The 23,667-nt window shown below is 40.8% G+C and overlaps 1 protein-coding gene and 1 pseudogene across 10 annotated transcripts in view; both read right to left on the bottom strand.

Moving 5' to 3' along the window:
* Window positions 1-23,667, bottom strand: part of SRPK2 (SRSF protein kinase 2) — a 243,859-nt gene that overhangs the window by 23,594 nt on the left and 196,598 nt on the right. For all 9 annotated transcript variants that reach the window (XM_018047250.1, XM_018047252.1, XM_018047253.1 and 6 more), the window contains 5 exons: window positions 22,140-22,246; window positions 6,203-6,368; window positions 5,020-5,045; window positions 3,315-3,561; window positions 2,276-2,758 (listed from right to left, as the gene is read on the bottom strand). In XM_018047250.1, the coding sequence (XP_017902739.1) occupies window positions 2,276-2,758; window positions 3,315-3,561; window positions 5,020-5,045; window positions 6,203-6,368; window positions 22,140-22,246 (1,029 nt within the window). The remainder of the gene's footprint in view (window positions 1-2,275; window positions 2,759-3,314; window positions 3,562-5,019; window positions 5,046-6,202; window positions 6,369-22,139; window positions 22,247-23,667) is intronic.
* Window positions 20,625-21,711, bottom strand: LOC102168969 (annotated as a pseudogene). The gene has a single exon (XR_001295594.2). The product of XR_001295594.2 is annotated as a 60S ribosomal protein L7a pseudogene (transcript).

The raw sequence follows: 23,667 nt of genomic DNA, 5'->3' as shown, positions 1-23,667 counted from the left end.
CCAAGAGGAACCCTGCCTCCTCTTCCCAACCTTCAGTGGCTACACAATTACTCCAGGGAGAAGTTCATTCTTTAGCCTGGCACATAAGGTGATCCTCAATCTTCTCATTCCAGCCCCAGCATTTCTTCTACTATTTCCTGATATACAAGGATCCACACAAACTGAGTGAAGGCTACTTCTCCCACTTCCCGTTCTTTAGTGCCCCGTGGCCAACTGCCAGCCTCCAGGACAGGATCCTCCCAACAGGAAACAAAGCACCTCTGCGCGGACGCTGTCCACAGTTCTTCAACGACCAGGCTTTGAAAACCCAAACTGAGTGCCTCTAAACAAATGACTGGATGAACGAAAAGGTCAGCTTGGTAAGAGACTGGCATCAGTGGGAAAACCAGACCTGCTCTTTCTCCCAGAAGCATCAGCAAGCATGCCACGTTCACAAAGACACTCAAATTAGGTCTTAAAAATAAATGGGGAAGAGACCATGCTACATTACTAAATCTTTTTATACTGTTTGCTCCATCAATAAAAGATGTTTGAACATTCATTTCAATATATGCGTGTTTATAAAGTTCACATACTACTGTTCCTGTACATTATGTACATTATAAAACATTTACAAGATCTTAATAGCAAAAACTACTCGCCAACAAGTCTGAATCCAGCCTGGGTCCTGTCCTAAGTATGAACCTGGGACACGTGGTTCTAGAAGAGTGAGGAGGCACCTGGAGAACAATGAGATTGTGTCCAAAGGACCTAAGAACCAACTTGAAGAGGCTGACAAAGGCCAAATTCGGGGTAATTCTGGCATTAAAAAAAAAAAAGCTGTAAATGATAACAACACACAATTGGATCTGTTAATCGAAAGAAAAAAGAATCAGTGAGTCCGTACCACAGAGGAATAGGGGAGATACGTCAGGAAGGGGTGATTCAGGAAAGCCTCGTGCCTTTCCCAGACACCATGCCCTATGCATCCCTTCCATCCAGCTGTCGCTGACTTACATCCTTTCTTCATCAACAGACCATCCAGCAGCTAGCTGACTGTTCCTGAGTTCTGTGAGCTGCTCTAACAAATTAACTGAACTCCAGGACAGCATCACGGAAACCTCCAATTTAGAACTTATCAGAAGTAGAGATGACGACTTGGACTTGTGATGGGTTGGGGTGGGGGACTGATACAGTCTGATGAAACTGAGCCCTAGACCCTGGCATGTGACACTATCTCCAGGCAGTGTCAAGCTTTACTTAAACTGCGAGACACTGAGCTGGTGCTGGAGAGCTATTTAGTGTAGGAAAGCTCCTACACACACACTTGGTACCTGAAGTGTCAGCAGTAGTACGGGAATAGAAGGAGAGTCAAGGAGAGTAAGAGGTGAGTTTTCCCTTAGATGAAGCCACATTGCTTGTGAAAGCATTTCAAGCACTTTCAAACCTTCTGGTTAGAGTAAAGGTAGACAGGAGGAGAACACGTCAATCCAAGTTACAAGAAAACCCACATCCTTAGGATGACTAGCTGTGGCCAGTGAGGAACAGAGGACTCTGCAGGTCTCTGGGGCTGCAGAGCATCCTGAGCTATTTGCAGGGCTGGCTCATCAACGGGCTTGCCATGTGTCAACATTCTTGTCAGCAGAGGGAGCAGAGGAGGTTTCTGAGCTTTTCCACTGTGGGCCAGAGTGCAAACCAACTGTGACACAGTGTTTGCCTCCTGAAGTCCCCCAGCACACTACAGGCAGAGATACGTCACGTGGCACCCACCCTCAAAATCAGAGTTTGATATACATCATCATCACATTTAAACCTACGTTGTCACTTCCTTTAAAATTTTAACAGGAGAGTGGTGTAATCAAGAACAGCTATCAAAATAAAGATACTTTTTCATCAGTACAGATAGAGAGCAGGCACATCTTCCCTTGACTAGAAATGAAGCAGAACGAAAAAACCAAAAACTAAACATAGCATTATCAGATGGAAGCACACTATAGAAAGCTACAGGGTAAAACGCGGACTTGGAAAACTTCTAGGTATCATCACTCACTAAGATAGAAGAAGGGAAGAAAAAAATTCAGAAATGGGATCTGATATGCAGAGGGCAACAGAAATCCTAGTGGTCCAGGATATTTTTTAAATTACACTAACTTACTCACGGTTACAAAAGTAATAAAATAAAAGTGCTTACTGCATACATACATGGCTATACCTCCTCCAGGCAATCCCCTTCCCAGTATGTCAAGGGCATGACCCTCAGGGACTGAAAGCAGAGCTCATGGGAAGGAACACTTACTTTTTGGCAAATCCCCAGTGCTGGAGGCTGAAACTGTCCTGCTTCTGTCATGGGATGGACTGCCTTCCTCATGCTCAGTAAGGGGGGATCCCTCAGAAAGTGCAGAGCCACAAGCCACAGGTTCTAAGGGCCCAGAGAACAATGATGTGGAAAATTCTGGAAACTGTGACTCGGGAATTTTATGTCGTCCATTTGGCAATTCACCATTGAATTGTTCATAGGAGCTGCTATATGTGTAATCGCTTTCTGCATTTGGCTCATCGAGGTTACATTCCTCAGGATTTGGGCAATCTTCCTCATCATCGTCTTCATCATCCAGCTGTTGCTCCAGTAAGAAGGGGCCGTTCTCAATATGGCCGTTAGTTTTCGGTGATTCTATCCAGGTAGGGTCTATGTTCGCAAGCTCCTGTTCGACATCGTCTTCATCTTTCTCAGTGTTTTCTTTCTCAGTGTCTTCTTTCTCCTCCTGGTCCTCAGCTTCCCCTTAAGAAGTGGAAGGGTGAGAATTAGAACTTGTCATTCTCCTTAACAGAGTGCACAAGGCATTTATCCTCTCCAACAAGAGACATGTTTGAACGTGCTAATTTCACTTGCTACACAGCAAACACCTCTGGGCTCTCAGGGTAAATCTCCAGGTTCTCTAAATCTTATTTTTCATTTACTAAATAACTAGGCTACTCTTATTAGAAAAAGCTAGCTCTTAGAGAAAATGAGCATAAATAGAGCTGTATTTCCATTTTCTACCCTCTCCTCTATAATCTTCAGAGATTGTCTAAGGGTACATTACTGTTGAGTCAAAGCTTAATTACAAAATGAAGGACAATCATTAACATGATAAAGACATGGTGCTTCTCAGACATTTTCCATTAAAAAACAAAAACTATTTTGAAACATATTTCTGGTGCATATTTTACAAAGCAAGTATCAGACAGCTCCCACATTCTCCAGGGATGACTTGGAATGCCCTCAGGAACACAGCAGCGCCAAGTCGCCCTGCGTGAGGCCCTGGGGTGTAGCCGGCTCTCCAGCATTCACTGACCGTTGTTATTCGCAGTCTCTCCCTCGGCCACCTCCTCCAGTCCTGCTGTTTTTAGCTTCACCTCTGGGTGGTATTCATCATCTTGCTCATTGGAAGGTACAACTGACGTGACGTTTTCCTCTATTATTTTTCTTTCAGCTTCTCGCTCCAATTCTTCTATTTCCTGCAAGCGCTTTTCCAGTAACTCAGCCTGCCTTTTCTGCTTCTTTTTCATTTTTTTCTTTTTGTTTTTAGATATTTTTCCTATCTACAACATGTTAAGAAAATAGCACAGGTTAGTTTGCTTCTTTTTAAAGCACTATGCAGCAGCATCTAAGTGCCGGCAACATGGCAAATACCAACACAGTCTGTTTTCTCAGGTCTATTCAATTAAAAGCACATGCCCAGACATGAGATCCACAATATGGTTAACATTGCAGCAAAGCCAGAAAAAAAAGAAACCAGTGCTGATATCAAGTAGAAGGACTACTACCAGCTCCTGCCAATGGAGAGATACAGCTTAAACCCAGCAAGCCTTTTCCCTTTAAATTCTAAGAACTAAATGTGCTGAGGCATTTCTGCCTTTAGACAAGAAGCATCTCTCACAAGTTTCATTTGCTGCTGCCTGTCTACAAAGTATTAACAATGTTCCCTCTCTTTACTGTCTTACTCAACTGTCTGCCAAAACAGGTGTACTTTGTTCGTGTTTGGTCAACAGCGCTGTTTGTGCTTGGGTCTCACACACTAAGTTGTTAAAAACAGCCAAGACAGCAGGAACTGTAAGAAATGAGCATATGAAGTAAAGGGAAAAAAAGAGAAAGCCATGGTTTCAGTCTGCCTCCAGTCATGGCCATCTGACTTGGAAAGTACTGGCAATGGGATCCTCCAGTCTTTCACAGAACCAATAATCAAAGCAAACTGCTCAAGCCACGGCAGAGCTCAGCAGGCCAGGCGGCAGAATTCTTAACAGCTCCTCCTCCTGCTGGGACTCCCACTGCAGGCTGAGGGTTGCTGGCTGCACTCTGGAGTTCTGCACATTTCCTTCCAAGGGCTTTCGGGTCATAAAGACCTTTAAAACTTCCAGGTGACCCATCAACTAGAGAGAGATATATATATTCTATGCTTAACTGGAACCAAGCCTAAACCAGGTTTAGATCTAGAATTTAATTCCAAACAGCCTGCTTCATTTGTTCACACTTGATATTTTGATAGGACCACACAGATAACGCTCTTTCACATTTAACTACTAGCTGGAAAAAAATTAGAACAGCAGCTTCAGAAAAAACAGGTAACTTAGAGGCAAATCAGAAATAATAGAAAGTGTCTGTGGAATAATCACACTTAAAACCCTATCTCTATAACCTCACATTTTATCAGACTCAGCCAACAGCACTCCAGAAAGTACACGAGGAAAATACAGAATTTGGGACAGCTCTAATTACCCCACCTCTAAAAATCACTTCACTTTTTCAAAGCATTGTCTTGCATATTCAAGTACACGCAGCATTTATAAATATGGCTGTCTTTTACACTAAAATACATGACAACATCTATGACTGAGAAAGGAACAACAACAACAAAAAAAGTAAAACTAATTCCCTCAAACAACCCTTAAAAAAGAGTTGTTGCAGAAAGAAACAAAAACTAATGTTACAATTAGAAAAGTTCAGTAATGACTAGTCACTTTTGACAAGGAGGTAATAGAAGTAAATATGTAAGTACTTACAGGTTTTTGCTGTGGAGCGGTACTCACTAAAAACAAAACAAAATAAAGTGAACATTTAGAGTGAAACAGATACGTATCTTTTTCTAGGTAATCTGAACTGTAAAATGAAATAACTACTGCCTTTTAATGGCTATGCAACTTAAACAACTTTAAACAGCTTTAAATATTAAAGCTTGTTAATCATAGAGCCCTAAAGAAAGTTTATCCAACTCAAATAAATGACTGGCTCTTAAAAAGCAAAGCCATAGTGGTTCACATGGAGTCATTTCTCTTATTAATCTGAAATTAAACACTTATTCATTTCAAAAACACACAATCACAAAACACTGACTGGTAAGAAAAATGGAGAAGAGTGACAAAACCCAACTTGTTTATAGACAAAGAAATGAACAATTAACTTCCACATCTCTGTTTGAAAACTATTTCACAAGTTCATACAACTAAAATAGATCCAATACTACTACAAATAGTCTAGAAATGACATGAACAGACTTGGCCAATGTCAAAAGCTTAACAGACTACAGTCCCATTATCTAAACAGCAACCTGATGGTAGAAAACAAGATTCATAAGTGGTTCATCTGCCAAAAGCCTCAGTTTGAGGGCTTTCACTCTGCAGTCCCTGTGCTACCTGACAACACACTAGGGCAGAAAGCACGTGCAGACAGGATGAAAGCATCATCCACACTTCACGGCCACCTTGACACCTTGTGAAAACCAGAAATAAAACTTCATACACCAATGCTCAAGTCAGTTGATCTTCTTTCACCCTGAAGTTCTTGTAACTAATTTTAAGTGCACCAGTTACACTGATGTAACTATGCTCAATGGAGACAAGGAAGCATGCTGACGATTGTAGGCTGGCTACAGGAAACCTGTTACTATACACTCCTTTGTAGAGAAGTGGCCAACGCAGACAGCGTTCAAATGAAAATGAAGCAGCAGGTAAGAAGAATTCAGTGACCTCTTAAGGGAGGACAAAGCTAAGTAATTCAAATATTACAGTACGACTTAACTGGGGCATCTTCCTTCTCAAGAAAAAGGTCTACTTATTATTACCAGTCATCGGGCTCTTATGCAAGTTCCTAACATGTACACGTTTAACCCAACTGCTTCCTATGAACAACTTTGCAGGCTCTCAATGCCCCTACACAGACTGACACAAAGCTGGCCCAGCCTCTCACCTGCAGACCCTGAAGGAGGAGGAGCGCCTGCTTTCTGCCACTCGGTGGCCTCAGCTGCCATTCTTCTCACATATGCATCGTCCACACACATCAAGATGTTTTCTGGCTTTATGTCAGTATGAATGATCTTGCACTTACTGTGGAGATAATCTAACCCCTGAAGGACCTGATCACATAAAATCAGGAAGGAGTTATTAATACTTTTATTATTCAACATTTATTTGTAAAATAGTTACAGTCATTACAAGGCACAATAGGAACTTGGGCCCGACAGGAACCCAGCTCCTTCCCATAAGCAACCAGTGTATATCATTCTGGAGATAATTTATGCTCATATAAGAAAATGCATTTAAACATATGCTTATTAAAATAACAACTTTGGTGAGATATAATTTACATGACACACAATTCACCCTTTTTTTTCAATTCAACCTTTTAAGTGTACAATAGAATGGTTTTTAGATGTGCAACGGTCATCACTATATAATTTAGAACATGTTCATCACACAAAGACGAAATACTGCACCCATTAGCAGACACTCCCCATCTCCTTGCAACTCCTCTAGCCCTAAGCAACCACTAATCTACTTTCCTGGCTTTGGACATTTTATGTAAGTGGAATGATACAGAGTGGTCTTTTGTACCTGGCCCAATACTTTCAAGGTTCATCCATGTGTAGTACATAGCAATACCTCATTTATTTTAGATGCCAAATAATTTTCCACTGAAAATACATTTTGTTTAGTCATTCAATGATGAACATTTGAGTTCTTTCCATTTTATGGCTACTATAAATATATTGCTATAAACATACAAGTTTCTATGTAGACATGTCTTTATTTTTCTTAGTAGCACAATTGTTGGGTCATACTGTAACTCTACCTTTAGTCTTTCAATAAACTGCCAAGCTGTTTTATCCTATCTATGGCTGCATCATTTTACATTCCCATCAGCAATGTGCAAGGATTCCAGTTTTTTCCGGATGATCAATACTTGTTATCTGTCTTTTCATTTTAGTCACTCTTGTGGGTGTGAAGTGTGTATCTCATTGATATGCATTCCCATAATGGCTAATGATGTCTGTACATTTCTAATATTGTAGGGAAAGGAGAATTAGGTAGCTTTGGTACCCAGGCTATAAACTATATAGTACTGAATTAAAAGAAACTGCTAAACCAAGATACTCACATACTTACTGTGTGTGTGTGTGTGTGTAAATATATATAAGGCAAAAATTACAGAGTATGGTGACCTAAATGCCAAGCCAAAGTTTTTCTGGAATTATTTCCATAAGAGGGGAATTCTTTCTTTTCATAAGGAAAAAAAATACTTTAAAATACAATTCATGTTCCCCTATATTACAAATTCTACATGCTCAATAAACATTTGCATTTAATAAACATCTTCATTCAAACATTTTAAGTCATTTGGTGTCTTGATCACATTAGACAAGGAAGTGAGGAAAAGACAGCAGAAGATATCTAATACTGAACAACTCGGAAAAGTTCTCAGCAAAAACCCAATGCTTCTGTCTACCTTCAGTTTCTGGCTAAACAATCTTGAAAGTGGAAGTCCCTCAGTTGTGTTCAACTCTTTGTGACCCCATGGACTATACAGTCCATGGAATTCTCCAGGCCAGAATACTGGAGTGGGTAGCCTTTCTCTTCTTCAGGAGATCTTCCCAACCCAGGGATCCAACCCAGTTCTCCTGCTCTGCAGGTAGATTCTTTAGCAGCTGAGCCAATACCAGGGAAGCCCAAACAATCTTAAGATGACAAAACATTAGTAAGTGAAGGCACAGAGATTTTGCAAGGAAAGTAGAAGGAACATGAGTCTCTTAACCAAGATTAAAATCCTCATATTCATTTTAAAAACTTTTCCTTGGAAATACTTTCACATGACTTCACTGACTGAGCATCAGTTGAGCTCCTATAACAGGCTGCATATGCTTATAGATGTTTGATACACAGCAATAAACAAAGTTCCCCATCTCCACGAGGCTTTGACTTTACCTTAAAAAATTAATATTTAATGTTTTAGATAATACTTCAACTAGAATATGTTTAAATTATGTTTAAAATGCCAAAAGACCAACAGTACAAAACATAGCATTATATGTTTCCATAGAGAATAAGGTTATAATTCTGAAGGGAACACAATTCAATGAGCCTGTATATATTCACTGGTATTCATGCATCTTCTTTGTGCAAACTGAAGTATCACATGGAGTTCTTATATATGAGTAGTAAGAGAAATTCTGAGAAGTACAAGAAATTAATGGACAAGTACACTGATGACTTCCAGTCTGTGGAAGTAAAAGGAATGAGACTTTTAGAAAGTTTAAACTATTTTTAATTATTTCAACTAAAATTTCACTTCAATCATCAAATATTAACTCAAAGTTAAAATGTCAGCATCTTTCCAAAAATATCTTTCACTACCATCTCATGAACAAGTTGTTCCTAACTTTCCACCTTAGTTCTTTCGTAGTTCTTAGGTTGTTTCACTGTGTGAAGCTGCTTAGGTAAGAGTTAATATGATCCAGTATCCAGATGTGTTAAAATGAATTTCAATGAAAATGAGACACTTGAGACAAGCAAAGTGTTCTCAGTAAGAATTTAAGGTTTCAGATATTTAATCCCTTTCATGGATCACTGCCTTGTCGTGGCGAAGGGGCTTGCATAACTCAATGAAGCTCTGAGCTATGCCATGCAGGGCCACCCAAGACAGACACATCATAGCAGAGAGTTCTGACAAAATGTGATCCACTGGAGGAGGGATTGGCAAACCACCCCAGTTATACCTGCCATGAGAACCTTCACGAACTATTTAAAAAGGTCAAAAAGATACAGCACAAAAAGATGAGTCCCCCAGGTCTAAGGTGTCCCATATGCGACTGGGGAAGAGTGGAGGAGAAGTACTAATAGAATGAATAAAGTGGCTGGGCTAAAGTGGACACAACGCTCAGCTGTGGATGTGTCTGGTTGTCAAAAAAGTAAAATCCGGTGCTGCAAAGAACAGTACTGCATAGCAACCTGGAATGTTAGGTCCATGAATCAAGGTGAGTTGTGAGTGATCAAGCAGGGGATGGTAAGAATAAACAATGACATCCTAGGAATCAGCAAACTAAAATGGACGGGAATGGACGAATTTAATTCAGATGACCATTATATTTACTACTGTGGACAAGAACCCCACAGAAGAAACAGAGTAACCCTCATAATCAACAAATGAGTCTGAAATGCAGGACTTGGGTGCAACCTCAAAAATGATAGAATGATCTTGGTTCGTTTCCAAGGCAAGCCATTCAACCTCACAGTAATTCAAGTCTATGCCCATTCCACCGATGCTGAAGAAACTGAAATTGATCAGTTCCATGAAGACCTAGAAGACCTCCTAGAACTAACACCTAAAAGAGATATTCTATGCATCAATGGGGATTGGAATGCAAAAGTAGGAAGTCAAGATATACCTGGAGTAATAGGCAAATTTGGCCTTAGAGAACAAAAAATAAAGCGGGGCAAACAAAGGCTAACTGAATTCTGCATTAGTCATAGCAAACACTCTGTTTCAACAACACAAGAGACAACTTTACATGTAGACATCACCAAATGGTCAATACTGAAATCAAACCGATTCCATTCTTCGTAGTCGAAGATGGAGAAGCTGTATGTAGTCAGCAAAAACAAGCCCAGGAGCTGACTGTGGCTTAGATCATGATAGCAAAGTTCAGGTTTAAACTAAAGAAAACTGAGAAATACATTAGGCCAGCAGGTATGACTTAAATCAAATCCTGTATGAATTTGCAGTAGAGGTAACAAGTATATTCAAGGGATTAGATCTATATGACAGAGTGTCTGAAGAACTATGGACAGAGGTCCGTAGTATTGTACGGGAGGCGGTGAACAAAACCATCCCAAAGAAAAAGAAAAGCAAGACGGCAAAGCAGTTATTTGAGGAGGCTTTACAAACAGCAGAAGAACAAAGAGAAGTGAAAAATGAAAGAGGGAAAGGTATATCCAATTAAAAGCAGAGTTTCAAAGAACAGCTAGAAGAGACAAGAAGGCCTTCTTCAATGAACAGTGTTTAACAATGAAAGAAAACAACAAAAGAAGTAAGACCAGAGATCTCATCAGGAAAATTGGAAACATCAAGGAAGCATTCTGCGGAAAGACGGGCACAATAAAGGGTAAAAATGGTAGAGACCTAGCAGACACTGAAGAGATTGAGAAGAGATGGAAAAAAAATACATAAAAGAACTGTATAAAAAAGATCTTAATGAACTGGATTACTACAATGGTGTGGTGAGTCACCCAGAGCTAGACATTCTGGAGCGTGAAGTCAGGTGGGCCTTGAGAAGCACTGCTGTTAATAAAGCTAGTGAATGTGATGAAATTCCAGCAGAACTATCCAGATCCCCAGAGGACAGAACTTCCCTGATGGCTCATATGGTTAAGTATCTGCCTACAATGCAGGAGACTCCCTGGAGAAGGAAATGGCAACCCACTCCACTACTCTCGCCTGGAAAATCCCATGGATGGAGGAGCCTGGTAGGCTACATACAGTGCATGGGGTCGCAAAGAGTTGGACACGACTGAGTGACTTCACTTCAACAGAGGATGCCGTCAGTGTTCTGCATTCATTATGTCAGCAAATCTGGAAGACCCAGCAGTGGCCACCGGACTGGAAAAGGTCAATCCTCACCCCAGTTCCCAAGAAGGGCAATACCAAAGAATGTGCTAACCAGCACACAACTGCAGTTATCTCCCATGCTAGTAAAATCAGGCTTAAAATCTTGCATGCTAGGCTTCAGCATTATGCAGACCAAGAACTCCCAGGTGTCCAAGCTGTGTTTAGAAAAGGAAGAGGAACTAGACATCAAATTGCCAACATTCACTGGATTAGAGAGAAAGCAAGGGAATTTCAGAAAAACATCTATCTCTGTTTCATCAACTACACTAAAGTACAACAAACTGTGGAAAGTTCTTAGAGAGATGGGAATACCAGACCATCTTACTGGCTCCTGAGAAACCTGTATGCAGGCCAAAAAGCAACAGTTAGAACCCTTTATGGAACAACCGATTGGTTTAGGATTCAGAAAGGAGTACGACAGGGCTGTCTGCTGTCACCTTGTTTGTTTAACCTATATGCTAAGCACATCATGAGAAATGCTGGGTTGGATGAGTTACAAGCGGGAATGAAGATAGGAGGGAGAAACATCAGCAACCTCAGATATGCAGATGATACCATTCTAAATGGCAGAAAGTGAAGAGGAACTAAAGAGCCTCGCGATGAGGGTGAAGGAGGAGAGTGAAAGAGCCACCTTAAGACTAAATATTTAAAAAATTAAGATCATGGCATCCACTCCCATTACTGCACAGCAAATAGAAAGGAAATGGTGGAAGTAGTGACAGATTTCCTCTTCCTGGGCTCCAAAATCACTGCGGATGGTGACTGCAGCCATGAAATCAGAAGACGATTGCTTCTGGGCAGGAAAGAAATGACAAACCTAGACAGTGTGTTGAAAAGCAGAGACATTACTCTGCCAACAAAAGTCCGTATAGCCAAGGCTATGGTCTTGGCCAGTGGTCACGTACTGTCGTGAGAGCTGGACTGTAAAGAAGGCAGGATACCAAAGAACATATACCTTTGAACTGTGGTGCTGGGGAAGACTCATGAGAGTCCCTTGGACAGGAAGGAGATCAAACCAGTCAATCTTAAGGGAGATCAACCCTGAATATTCACTGGAAGGACTGATGCTGAAGCTAAAGTTCCAGTATTTTGGTCATCTGATGCGAACAGCCGATTCATTGGAAAAGTCCCTGATTCAGGGAAAGATTGAGGGCAGAAGGAGCTGAAGGCATCAGAGGATGAGATGGTTGGACAGCATCACCGGTGCAATGAACATGAACTTGGGCAGACTCCGTGAGGTGAGGGACGGGAGGCCTGGTGTGCTGCAGTCCATGGGGTCAGAGTTGGACATGACTGGTCAACTGAACAACAACTGCACTCAACACAGCTAACCTTCCTCAAGAAATATTGCTTATTTCTAACAACAAACACAAAGAGAAGACTTGAACACAAGGAAAAGACTATTGCTTTCAGGGATAAACTAAATAAGATAAAGCAAATCTTGAAGAAAACAGCTAAGAGACAGCATGGAACACTATTAAATCATGATCTTGGGACTCAGGCCACTCCTGCATTACTTCTCAATCACTCATTCACAAGGCAAGGTACTTAAGCTGCCTGACCTTCCCTTTTCTTATCTATAAAAGGGGGAACGTTATCCATTAGATGGAAATGTGAAAAGAATTAGAAATAGTGTATGAAAAACTCACAGTACAATGTCTAGCTCACAAGAAGCTCAAACTAAATGGTAAAATGAACTAAGTCAGAAGACTTGTATTGATACTGACTTAATCAACGTAACTTTGCTAAGTCACTTATTAAATTTCTCTGGGTCTCATTTCTCCCATCTATAATATGAACTGGATCTACCTGATGACTCTTTTAATGAATACTAATATATTTTTTAAATATATAGCTATAAGAATGATTTTATTTTCAAAAATAGCATCTTTGTTCTCAGCCAGTGAAGTTAAAGCATCCCAGAATCTAGAATCAAAAAATGATAGGCAATCTTACAAAAATTTATGCCAAATATTATGACAATAAAAAAAACAATCAACGAATCAAATTTCATGCTCAAGGTTAGATCTCACTTGTCTTACCACAGAACGTGTATATCTCTTGCCCAAAAAACATAGTTGGCCTCATCAGCAGGAGGCAGCAGAGATCTTCGCTGCCATCTGCTCCATCATGAGCCCCCAGGTCAAGTAATCACAGACAGCCAGGAACAGGTTGCATCCCACTCCAGGGAGGCGGCTCACCCCCACGGGCAGGGGCCGGTTCTCTGCATGTGAGGCAGTGGTAGTGCAGACCAGCAGGCAGAGCTCTGGGCTGGAAGCCAGGAGATTTCAGTTCTGGTTCAGGAACTGACTAGCTGTGGCTCGAATTAAGTCTCCTCCCTCCCCTGACCTCAAATTCAGCCGTAAAATAAGGCACTTGGGTAGGACAGTCTCTAATATTCCTGTCTAGGCACCTATGAACCATGCAAAAGACCATTTGTTACTGGTGTTAACAACATAAACTAACTCCCTTTCCACCTCGGTGTGCTAGACATTGGTCCTGTCACATACAGAAAGGGAAGAGTAAGTTGGGAATAACATGGATGTTTCACCTGAAGGTTTCTCCCAGGGCCTGCTCACCACCCACAGAAAGCTTCCCCCTAAATTCTAAACTGCACAGAGAAACGGAACTAGAGCAATTTTGCACATTCTCTTCTGACTCTGGTCACAATATGGGCGCCTTTCTTCTGCCACACCAGAACAAAGGACGCAGGGCAAGGAGAGGGGGCGACCTCTGATGACACGGGCAAGGCCTCGTAACCAGCACCAGGGAGACCCGGCCAGCAGCAGAGGGGCTGGCCGTGCAGGGGAGCGCCCAGGGCAACAGCACCACATGGGGACACTGGTCCCTGTGGACACGGAGGGTAACAGCAGAGAGCGCTCCTCAAGTCAGAGGCTTCGCTCCTGGGAAAGCTAAAGCTCCCAGAGGATCTCTCTTCCTCACAAGGACAGAGGACAGACAGGAGGTAAATGCTACAAGCTGCTCCGACAAGCACATGCTTGATTGAGAAGTGTGGGAAACACCTGCCACAATCACCGAGGACAAGGGCCATGGACACTTGCCTCGTCCGCTCTGTCCTTAAATCTCCCTGCTCCTTGTTCTTTCCAACTCTGACCAGCGAAAATTAATGAGAAAGTTAAGCAGCTGTACTTCACTTCTGAATACAGTCAGGACAAAAGGTAAAACACTGCCTAGCACTGCAGCAGTGCAGAGGAATGAGCTGGGGAAGGGGCTTGATTCCCTTGAAGGGAGCAGCTTCCCTGAATTTCTGAGTTGCATACCCAGCACTCTGAGGAGGAGAATTCAAGTTAGTAGAGAATCATATGTACCACTACATGGGCAAATCCAAGAGCATAAAAATGCTTACCAACCAATTTTCTATTCTAAAAATTGAACAATATTGGCTTGATCATAATTAATTCATTGATAACTAGGACCAGTGAGATCATATAAATGGTAAATAAGTAATAAGTGTTGACAAATTCATGATAACAGCCTGCTGGGTAAGGACCTGATTCTCGGTTTTGTCTGCAAAGTCAGCCGCCCCCGAGAAGGTGGGTTTGAAAAAGCAAGGTGTTTGGAAAGTCCCTTAGCTTACATACTGCAGTACATATCACCAATTAAGTAATGTACCTTAAAATGATCTAATTGCTACTTCCACTATTAATGTAAAAGTAAACCATCTCCAGAAACATGAATACACACTTTTCACAAGACATGCTATAATGCAAAATTCTTCCAATCTTCCTGTGTAGACAGACATTCCATAACAACACTAGCCCAGAGTCAAGAGCATGGACTCTGGATCACACCATCCGGATTCCAGCCTTGATTTCCACAATAACTGTGGAACCTGGAAAAGCTTTTAATACCTCCTTCAGGGTGGAGGTAAGAATACCCCTAGCCTCCTAAGGCTGTGGTGAGGACTAGACAGCATAACACAAAGACAGCACTTAAAACAGGGAGTGCCCGCAAGAGCATAATGCATGTTTGTGATAATCATGATAACAGAAAGAATAATGATTCAAAAATCCCAGGCTACACGCTGTACCTGCGTATCATGGCAAAGTCACCCTGCCCTTACCAAGCCTCATTTAATGGTAAGCCGCCACTTCTTCAAAAGGTTTCTGGAAAGGGCAATGAAATTAAACCATAAAGTTTTAAAAAGTAAAGTATCAGCTACCTTTCCAATTACATAGGAAAGTAAAAGCTGTGTTTAAAGAACAGCAACAGTATTTAGAACCCCATCATCTGTGGTATATCTTGAATGCACCACAAATAACAAATACTGCCATCACAGCACCATTTCTTCTTTCAGCTTTAGAAATAAAAGCTAAACATAAAATTGACTTCAATAAAGCTGATTCTAAAAGAAAAAGAAATGAAAGCTGGGGGTGGGGGTGAATAGACCCTGCCTGAGGTCAGAGAATCAGCCTGGGTGGAGGCAAGGGGGTGTTCTCACCATCACCACCAGAGGATGGCCCCTCCTGACCCTGCACAAGGTCACCAGGACTAAATGAGGACAGCTAAAAAATGATCAAAGGATTGATAATAGTGTATGGGAAACCCTGGAAAAAGCAAGTGATTCAATTATGCTGGGACATTTCAAAACTAAGTGGGAACGTTTATCTACAAGCCCGTCAGATCACAGAAAGGTCAACCACTTTGTACAGTAAGAGGAACATACATTTCTTACTTCATTTAAGGAAAGATAACCTCTCATTCCTGACTGCCTACAACATGAAGGAAGCTACAAAGAGATGCAGAACCCATAACACGCGGTCAGGGACTCAGGGTGCTCACAATGCAGCTGGGCAGACAGAGCAGCCACCCTGTGCTCGTCACTATGCCGGAAGCTTTACCAGCAATCCCTCCAAACTCCTCTCCACAAGAAAGCCACAAGTTATGTATTATCATCCTGATGTGACTAATGAGGACACAGGCCTACCGAAGCTAACTAATTTGATCAGGGCCACAACATAGCAAATTGTCAGGGTCAGAGTTTGAAATTAAATCTGTTGCCAAAACTTAACTGTACTTGTCACACTTCCCACTATTGCAATGATTCTCAGCGAAAGGAAAGTTTGCCTCCTTGAGGGTATTTCACAAAGCTCAGAGACATTCTTTAATTGTTACGGTTGGGGTGGTGCTGGCTGACACAGATATCTAATGCGCTGAGGCCACATATATGTCTAAACAACCTACAATGCACAGGACACGCGCCTACAAAAAAGGACTGTGAAAGTGTGTTGCTCAGTAATGCCCGACTCTTTGTGACCCCATGGACTGCAGTCGGCCAGGCTCCAACGTCCTTGGAATTCTCCAGGCAAGAATACTGGAACGGGTTGCCAGTCCCTTCTCCAGGGAATCTTCTTGACCCAGGGATCAAACTCAGGTCTCCTGTATTGCAGGTAGACTCTTACCGTCTGAGCCACCTGGGAAGCCCCAGGACTATCCAGTCCAAAATGCCAACAGTGCCAAGGGTGAGAAACATTAGCTTACATTATAAGGCTCTGCAATCATTAAGAAAGAACCAAGTGCAGGCTGCGGCCATCCTTCCCTGGGGAGGGAAGAAATACCCCTCTTAATGGATGAGTATGGGAAGCCTTGTCATAGAAGTGGAATTTCAGTTGCGTCTGTATAAACATGGTAGAAAAGAAAGAATGGTTATTTTCTACAGACTAGGACAAAAGAAATGAATCAAAGATGTGGTGCTTAAAAAAAATGGGAAAGTAAGCATTTTCTCTAAATAACCTAGAGAAAAGTAGTAAAAAAAAATCATGTACAAAAATCCTGGTAAAGCAGCGTGAGTTTATAAATGCTTGGGACAGCTCTGAATATTCATAAGAAAACCCTAATTTGGGTGATTCTAGAAAGGAAACTGTACCTGAAGGACTAACAGATCTGCTCTGTTTAAAAGATGATTAATTAACCAATAAGGAAAGATTTACCTGCCAAGGGATAAGAGCTGACTCAGGGTTTGGAAGGGAAACATGGAGTTTCATCAGATGGTAGAAGGCCTTAAACAGGTTAATAAGAAGAGCCATGGTTTAACTTTTACTGGACATGAGCTGTGTACAAGTCCAAAGATATTATTTGTTGCTTGGAAAAATGGTAAACACATACACTCCAAACCCAGACTACCTGGGTTTGAATTCCTGCTCCACCACAAACACTGGCTGTTTCTTGACTGGGGCTAAATTACTGAACCGCAGGTTCCCCTTCCTTAAAAAAAAAAAAAAGAAAAGAAAAAGCACACAAAAAACCTGTATCACAGGCTTATTGTGAGGATTCAATACATTAAAATTTACAAAGTACTTAAAATTATGCTTTGCACATAGTAAGCACTGACCAAATATTCATAATTAATAGCAATATCCCTTTACACCTTAACAATAATAATAAAGGTACGATTATTATTCTCATTTTATTCATAATGAAACTATGGCTTAAAAAGATTATGTAACTTGGCTAAAGTTCTTTAGCTGGAGTAGCATATACAGTTGTCCCTTAGAATTTACAGGGGTTTGATTCCAGGACATCCATCCTCCCCTGAGGATACCAAGAGCCCCAGACGCTCAAGTCCCTTATAATGAAAGGGCAGCAGTATTCGCATGTAATCTACACACATCCTCCCACATACTTTACATCATCTCTAGATTACTTACAGTATTTTACACAATGTAAATACTACAGAAATAATTGTAAATAAAATGTAAATGTTACATAACAGTTGTTTGCACAGCAAATTCAAATTTGTTTTTTGGAACATTCTTGAATTTTTTCCCTGAATATTTACAATCCATGGTTGGTGGAATCCATGGATTCGGAAACCTGAGGACATACAGAATTATATCTGACACCAACACCCAAGTTCTACATCACTCTATACATTGCTTCATGAAACCCAACAATATTGATCTTCCAGAACATGCAACAGAATGCCACTAAAGGTTTCTACATAAGGATATGAATTATTAAAGTGAAGTTTTACTGAGGAAAATAACTGTCAACAGAATAAACCGAAGTAAAACGGTGAGGTGATACGGACCACTAAGAAAGGTGGTGCTGGAAACAAAAAGAATACCACGAGAAACATACATGGCCAGAAGGGATCAGTGGCTAGATGACCAGCGGAGAGGGCTGCGTGCAACAGCGAGGAGTGAAGCACTGTCAGCCACACTGGACTTCAGAGGTGAAGGAGGCCGCACAGTGAAAGAATGTCAGAAAGCTGGCCCACTCTGCTGTATCCTGGGGAGTGACAGAGCTGAGTGGGTCTATTAAGAAAGGATATTCCTGGTATTACCCAGGAATCAAAAGTCCTGAACCCAGAGGATGACTCAAAGGGAATGAAAGCAAATTCAGGCAGAGAGATTATTGCCTGGGATATATAACAATATACTACTTTGAGAGCTGTAAGTTTAGAGGGGGGAAAAAAATCCAGATTTCATGGTATTTTTCTTGAAGAAAATTATAAAGATGGGATCAAATTAAAGCAAAACAAAGCTTCTGTTAAAAAGGCCTACAAGAACTAAGTGCAGACCACATAAAATCAAAATTCCATCTTGAAATTATTCTAGACCAATAAAATACTACATGAGTTCTTACTCTCTAAGGAGCAGTATACATAAATTAAAGTGAGGATTACATTCATTAAATCATTTGTTCAGTAAGTATGCATTAAAGTTTCAATACACTTCAAGAACAACTTATTTAGATTTAGAGACACTTTTATTAGCTAAGAATGGCAAGATTTTGGTTTTCCATTCTGGAATACAAAATAAATATTGACAGTTCCTCTGCTAATTCATCTTCTCCCAACACTGCCAAGCTTAAGTTGTGACACCTAAGGCAACATTATTTCTGAAATTACGCACTTTGTTAAAATACGTAAAACCTGTACCCCAATGTTCATAGCAGCACTATTTATAATAGCCAGGACATGGACACAACCTAGATACCCATCGACAGATGAACGGATGAAGATGTACATATTCAGCAATAAAAAGGAAGATAACTGAGTCATTTGTAGTGATGTGGATGGACCTAGAGTCTGTTATACAGAGTGAAATAAGTCAGAAAGAGGAAGACAAATATTGTGTATTAATGCACATATACGGAATCTATAAAAATGGTACTGATGAACTTATTTGCAGGGGAGAATAGAGATGTAGAGAATGGACTTGTGCACACTGTGGGGGAAGAATGGGGGGAGGAACTGAGAGAGTAGCACTGACATTATACACCATGCGTGCAAGATAGCTGGTGGGAAGCTGCCGTACAGCGCAGGGAGCTCCGTTTGGTGCACTGTAATGACTAGAGGGGCAGGATGGGGGCTGGGGGGGGAGAGGCTCAGCTGCGATGAGATATATGTATATATATAGCTGATTCAGGCTATTGCACAGCAGGAACTAATGCAACATTGTAAAGCAATTATACTCCAATTAAAAAAACTATACACACATGCTTTCTTAATTTCATATTTAGAAATAAGAATTGTCATAAATAATAAGTTATTTCTTGATGTGCATTTTTTTCTCAATTTTAAATTTAACTATAAGAAAAATAAATGGGCATTTTCCTTCCATCAAAATAAAAAAATATGTAAATCTTTCAAGATTTCCAGGATTTATCAGAGATAAAGCAGAAAATTTATATTAGATAACAAATTTTTTCAAAATTTTAACTAGATTTTTTTTTTTTAAGTTTAGATTTGACACTAATAGTTATATATACCAAAGGGACATTTGGGGATCAAAAAACTCCAGTTAACATTTTCCCTTAACATGAATCGTCGTCTAAATCAAAGGAAAGTTATTTTCACTTGAGATGTTAGGCATGTTAAAATAATGAGTTAAAATGCTACTATCTAAAACCTACAAGGGAACAGATATATTAAATAAAAGCTACCCATGGACCCATTCTAGGCACACGTGCATGCACTCCACAGTGTGGGAGTGCAGTCCTCCGTGGGTAAGCCAGTATAGCCCCTCAAGTACCATCTACAGTGTTAGAAGATAAGCTGCCAATTTGCAGTACGAAAAAAACAAAGGTAAATAAAGAGATGAACAACATAATGGCTAAACAGAGTGACCTATACACAATTTCAAAAGCAATATCTAGGGTACTTTTAACAAAACAAATTCAGCTTCAAATTTTTAAAAAAATTTAAAACCCTACACACATATGCCAACATGCAAATACCTCTACAACTGTCAGGAAGCTTCTTCTTCAGACACTCACATCTTAAAATTCACAATTTCTTAACTGTGAATCATTCCCTGATTCTTTTCTCATTTAAGAATTCTGGATTAAGGTCTATATTTCAGGCATAGAATCTTCAGGCAGATCTAGCTCAAGTTTTAGGCCTTGGGACCAAAAAAAGAGAACCAAACCACCTAGTCCTCTTCTCAAGCAAACCAAGCAACCTCTTTGATATTACTTACACTGCAGAAATATCCACAGATACTATCCATTATATCAGAATAGGTAATCCAGAATAAGACATATCTACAACTTTCCTACCTTAGGCTCTAAGGACAATGAGTCAAAGACTGGTATGTTCCATGCAGAAAACTGAATCTGGGAAACATTTCTAATCAGAAGGAGATCTTTCATATGTGGATACGTCCATTCTATAAACATTTGCTTAAGTATCATCACCCAAACAGACCCTAACTGAAGGGTCTTTTTCTTTTGTCAAGACAAAAGTACAAATATTCCTTATATAACTTAAACATTCCTTAAATTATCTTTCATTTACCCTTCATCCAAATACTAAGAAACAGCAAATAAAAACAACACATTACATGTTTATCTGTTTTGTTTTTTTTTTAAGAATCTTTTTTATTACTTTTATGTACAGAAAACTCAGTAGTGTACACTCAGCCCAGCCTGGTGGCCAGTTCTTTGGCCTTTGCCTTTTCCAGCTTGGCGATGCGAGCCACTGACTTCGGCCCCAGAACACTGCCTCCCCAGTGACGACGGATCTCATCGTATCTGTCGTCGTAATTGGTCCTGATGGCTTCCACCAGCTTTAGCCAGGGCACTCTTGTCCTTCGAGTTGACTTGTGTGAAGGCTACGGTGGTGCACGTCTTCCTGTGGACCAGGCGGCCCTGCCAGGCCTTGTCCTTGATGATGCCGTAGGGAACCCCCATCTTGCGGCACAGGGAGGGCAAGAAGACCACGAGCTCGATGGGATCCACATCATGAGGATCACCACCAGCTGGGCCTTCTTGTTCTCCACCAGGGTGGTGACAGTGTTGACCCCTGCTCGAAGGATAGGTGGCCTCTTGGTGGGGACATCACCTTTGCCGGCAGCCTTCTTCTCAGCTCGGGCCAGCAGTCTCTGCTTCTTCTCTCGCTTTGTCTCTGGTCTGTACTTGTGGGCCAGCTTAAGCAGCTGAGTAGCTGTGTATCGGTCCAAGGCCTGGGTGAATTGGTTAATTGCAGGAGGCACTTTCAGCCGCTTGTAGAGAATAGCCCTTTGCCGCTGCAGCCGGATATAGCGGGGCCATTTGACAAAGCGGGTGAGGTCGCTCTTGGGTTGGATGTCCTGTCCAATGCCAAAATTCTTGGGCCTCTTCTCGAACAGGGGATTGACCACCTTCTTAGCCTCCTGCTTCTTCACCACGGCCGGGGCCGGAGCCGGGGCCACCTTCTTCCCCTTGGCCTTCTTTCCCTTCGGCATCTTGAAGGGCTGGCATAGAGTGCTATCTGTGTTATCTTCTAAGTGGAACATTTTGTAAATGATATTGGATAAAACGATTTCTTATTTTACAGCATCATTTACGTGAAAAAAGATTCAGATGCCAAAAGAAACGTGTGTTTGACATTTACATATTACTCTCTTTATAAGACAGAATAGCTTATCATTAAGTAAATATCAATATAAAAATGATTTAACAAGTTCACAGTGTTAAGCGCTATAATATATGTATCTTTAAAATGGGAGATATGTGTCTGTGTACATATTTTTTATTTTTATTTAAAACAAAACAGTAATTTGGGACTTCCCTACTAGTCCAGAGGTTAAGAATCTGCCTTCCAATGCAGTAACTGCCAGCTGAATGCCTGGTTGGGGAACTAAGACCCCACATGCCTTGGGGTTATCTAAGCCTGGGTGCCGCAACTAAAACCCAACACAGCGAAATAAATAAATATTTTTAACAAACAAACAGTAATTTGTGTTGAAAGGCTGGCCAGTTAGGTATATAGGATGGGACCTGAAGTCATAAGTCTCACCTGTCTAATGATGCTCTTCACACAACGTACTGGGAGGCCCTGGTAGTTGGATTTTATGATCCACTTGAGGAGATGGTGGCCAAGCACTTCAAAGACCATGCAGACATCTGGGATAGGGTTAAGGATCATTTCTGGATACATTTCCTGGAGTGACACAATTACTAAAAGCAGAATCACTGTGGCACCTGGCAAAATAATTAGTTCTTTATAAAGTGTAACATCAATATTATCAATAATAACAAAAGTGTGGCACTTGCCTGGTGGTCCAGTGGATAAGACTCCATGCTCCCAATTCAGGGGGCGCAAGCTCGCTCCGTGGTCCAGGAACTAAGATCCCTCATGCCGCAACTAAGCCTGTGCACCACAACTACAGAGCCCGCATATCACAATGAAGACCGAGCGCAGCCAAGATAAATAATTTAAAAGAAAAAATGGCTGCTTACTGTTTCTCACCTAAACAGAAAAATCTAACATTTACTAAGTATACTTACTATGTACCATATAGGATTTAACGTGTACCCATAACAATGGGAGGAATGAGGCAAGTAAACCTCAGGGAGTTTAAAGAACCCTTCCTGCCTGACACAGGGTAAAGGTGGCAGAGTCATGACTCGACAAAATACTTACCTGTGGGCTCACTCCGTCCAGCACACTCCTCCTGACAATAAGCCTTAACGAAAATGAGCAAGACTGAAACCTCACAGAAACCCATGAGGGAAAGAACAAGAGAACTCGCCCCTCTTAAGTGTCCTGCCTGCCTACCTAAATTTCTATCCAATCATCACATAAAACATTTTATAAAACAGAAATTTACCAAACACAGTAACCTTTTCCTTCAATAATATCTTTCACTGGGTCACTAGATCAAATTTTTAATTATTTAAGTTTTTAAGAATGTATATCACAATTTAGGACATGGCATGGTCATAAGAACAACCTATAATAATGAAATCTCAGGAATCTGTTGTCATTTCTTTAAAAAACAGAAATTCTAGTTAACCCCTGGCCCTCCAGAACTATGCCCCATCAAAGTCTCTCATATAAACATGTCATTTATACAGAAATGAATGGCTCTGAAACCCTTTAGGGCCTATATATGGACTATAAAAAGGTCATTTAATATTTTATGTAATATCTAGATCTATTAATACCACATCATCATAGTAATTATTGCTTTTAATATCTTTGATAAAAATAAGAAAAATATTTCCACAATACTGGAAAACAAATGAGCTACAGACTTATGTATAGATGATCTAAAGTGAGAAGTGCCTTACTATTTCCCAAACTCATTTAAAAAACATGGAAACCAAGGTCTAAACTTGATGGCAAACATAGAGCCACAGCCCAAGGTTTCTAGATTGTCACCAGAGTATTCTCAAAGCATTGATAGCCACTGGAGTGTAGACATCAAATATCAACTCCATTGACCTACAAATTAGGTGTTTCCTCCAAAGAAATTCTCTATCAGCTGTTTAAACAACATTCCAAATGTGATGCAAGAGGAAGGGCTGCCGTGCCTACCACA

The sequence above is a fragment of the Capra hircus genome, chromosome 4, assembly GCF_001704415.2.
Source record: "Capra hircus breed San Clemente chromosome 4, ASM170441v1, whole genome shotgun sequence".
Taxonomy (NCBI): Eukaryota; Metazoa; Chordata; class Mammalia; order Artiodactyla; family Bovidae; genus Capra; species Capra hircus.
Note: the sequence above shows the minus strand (reverse complement) of the source record. Positions and strands in the feature narration are given on the sequence as shown.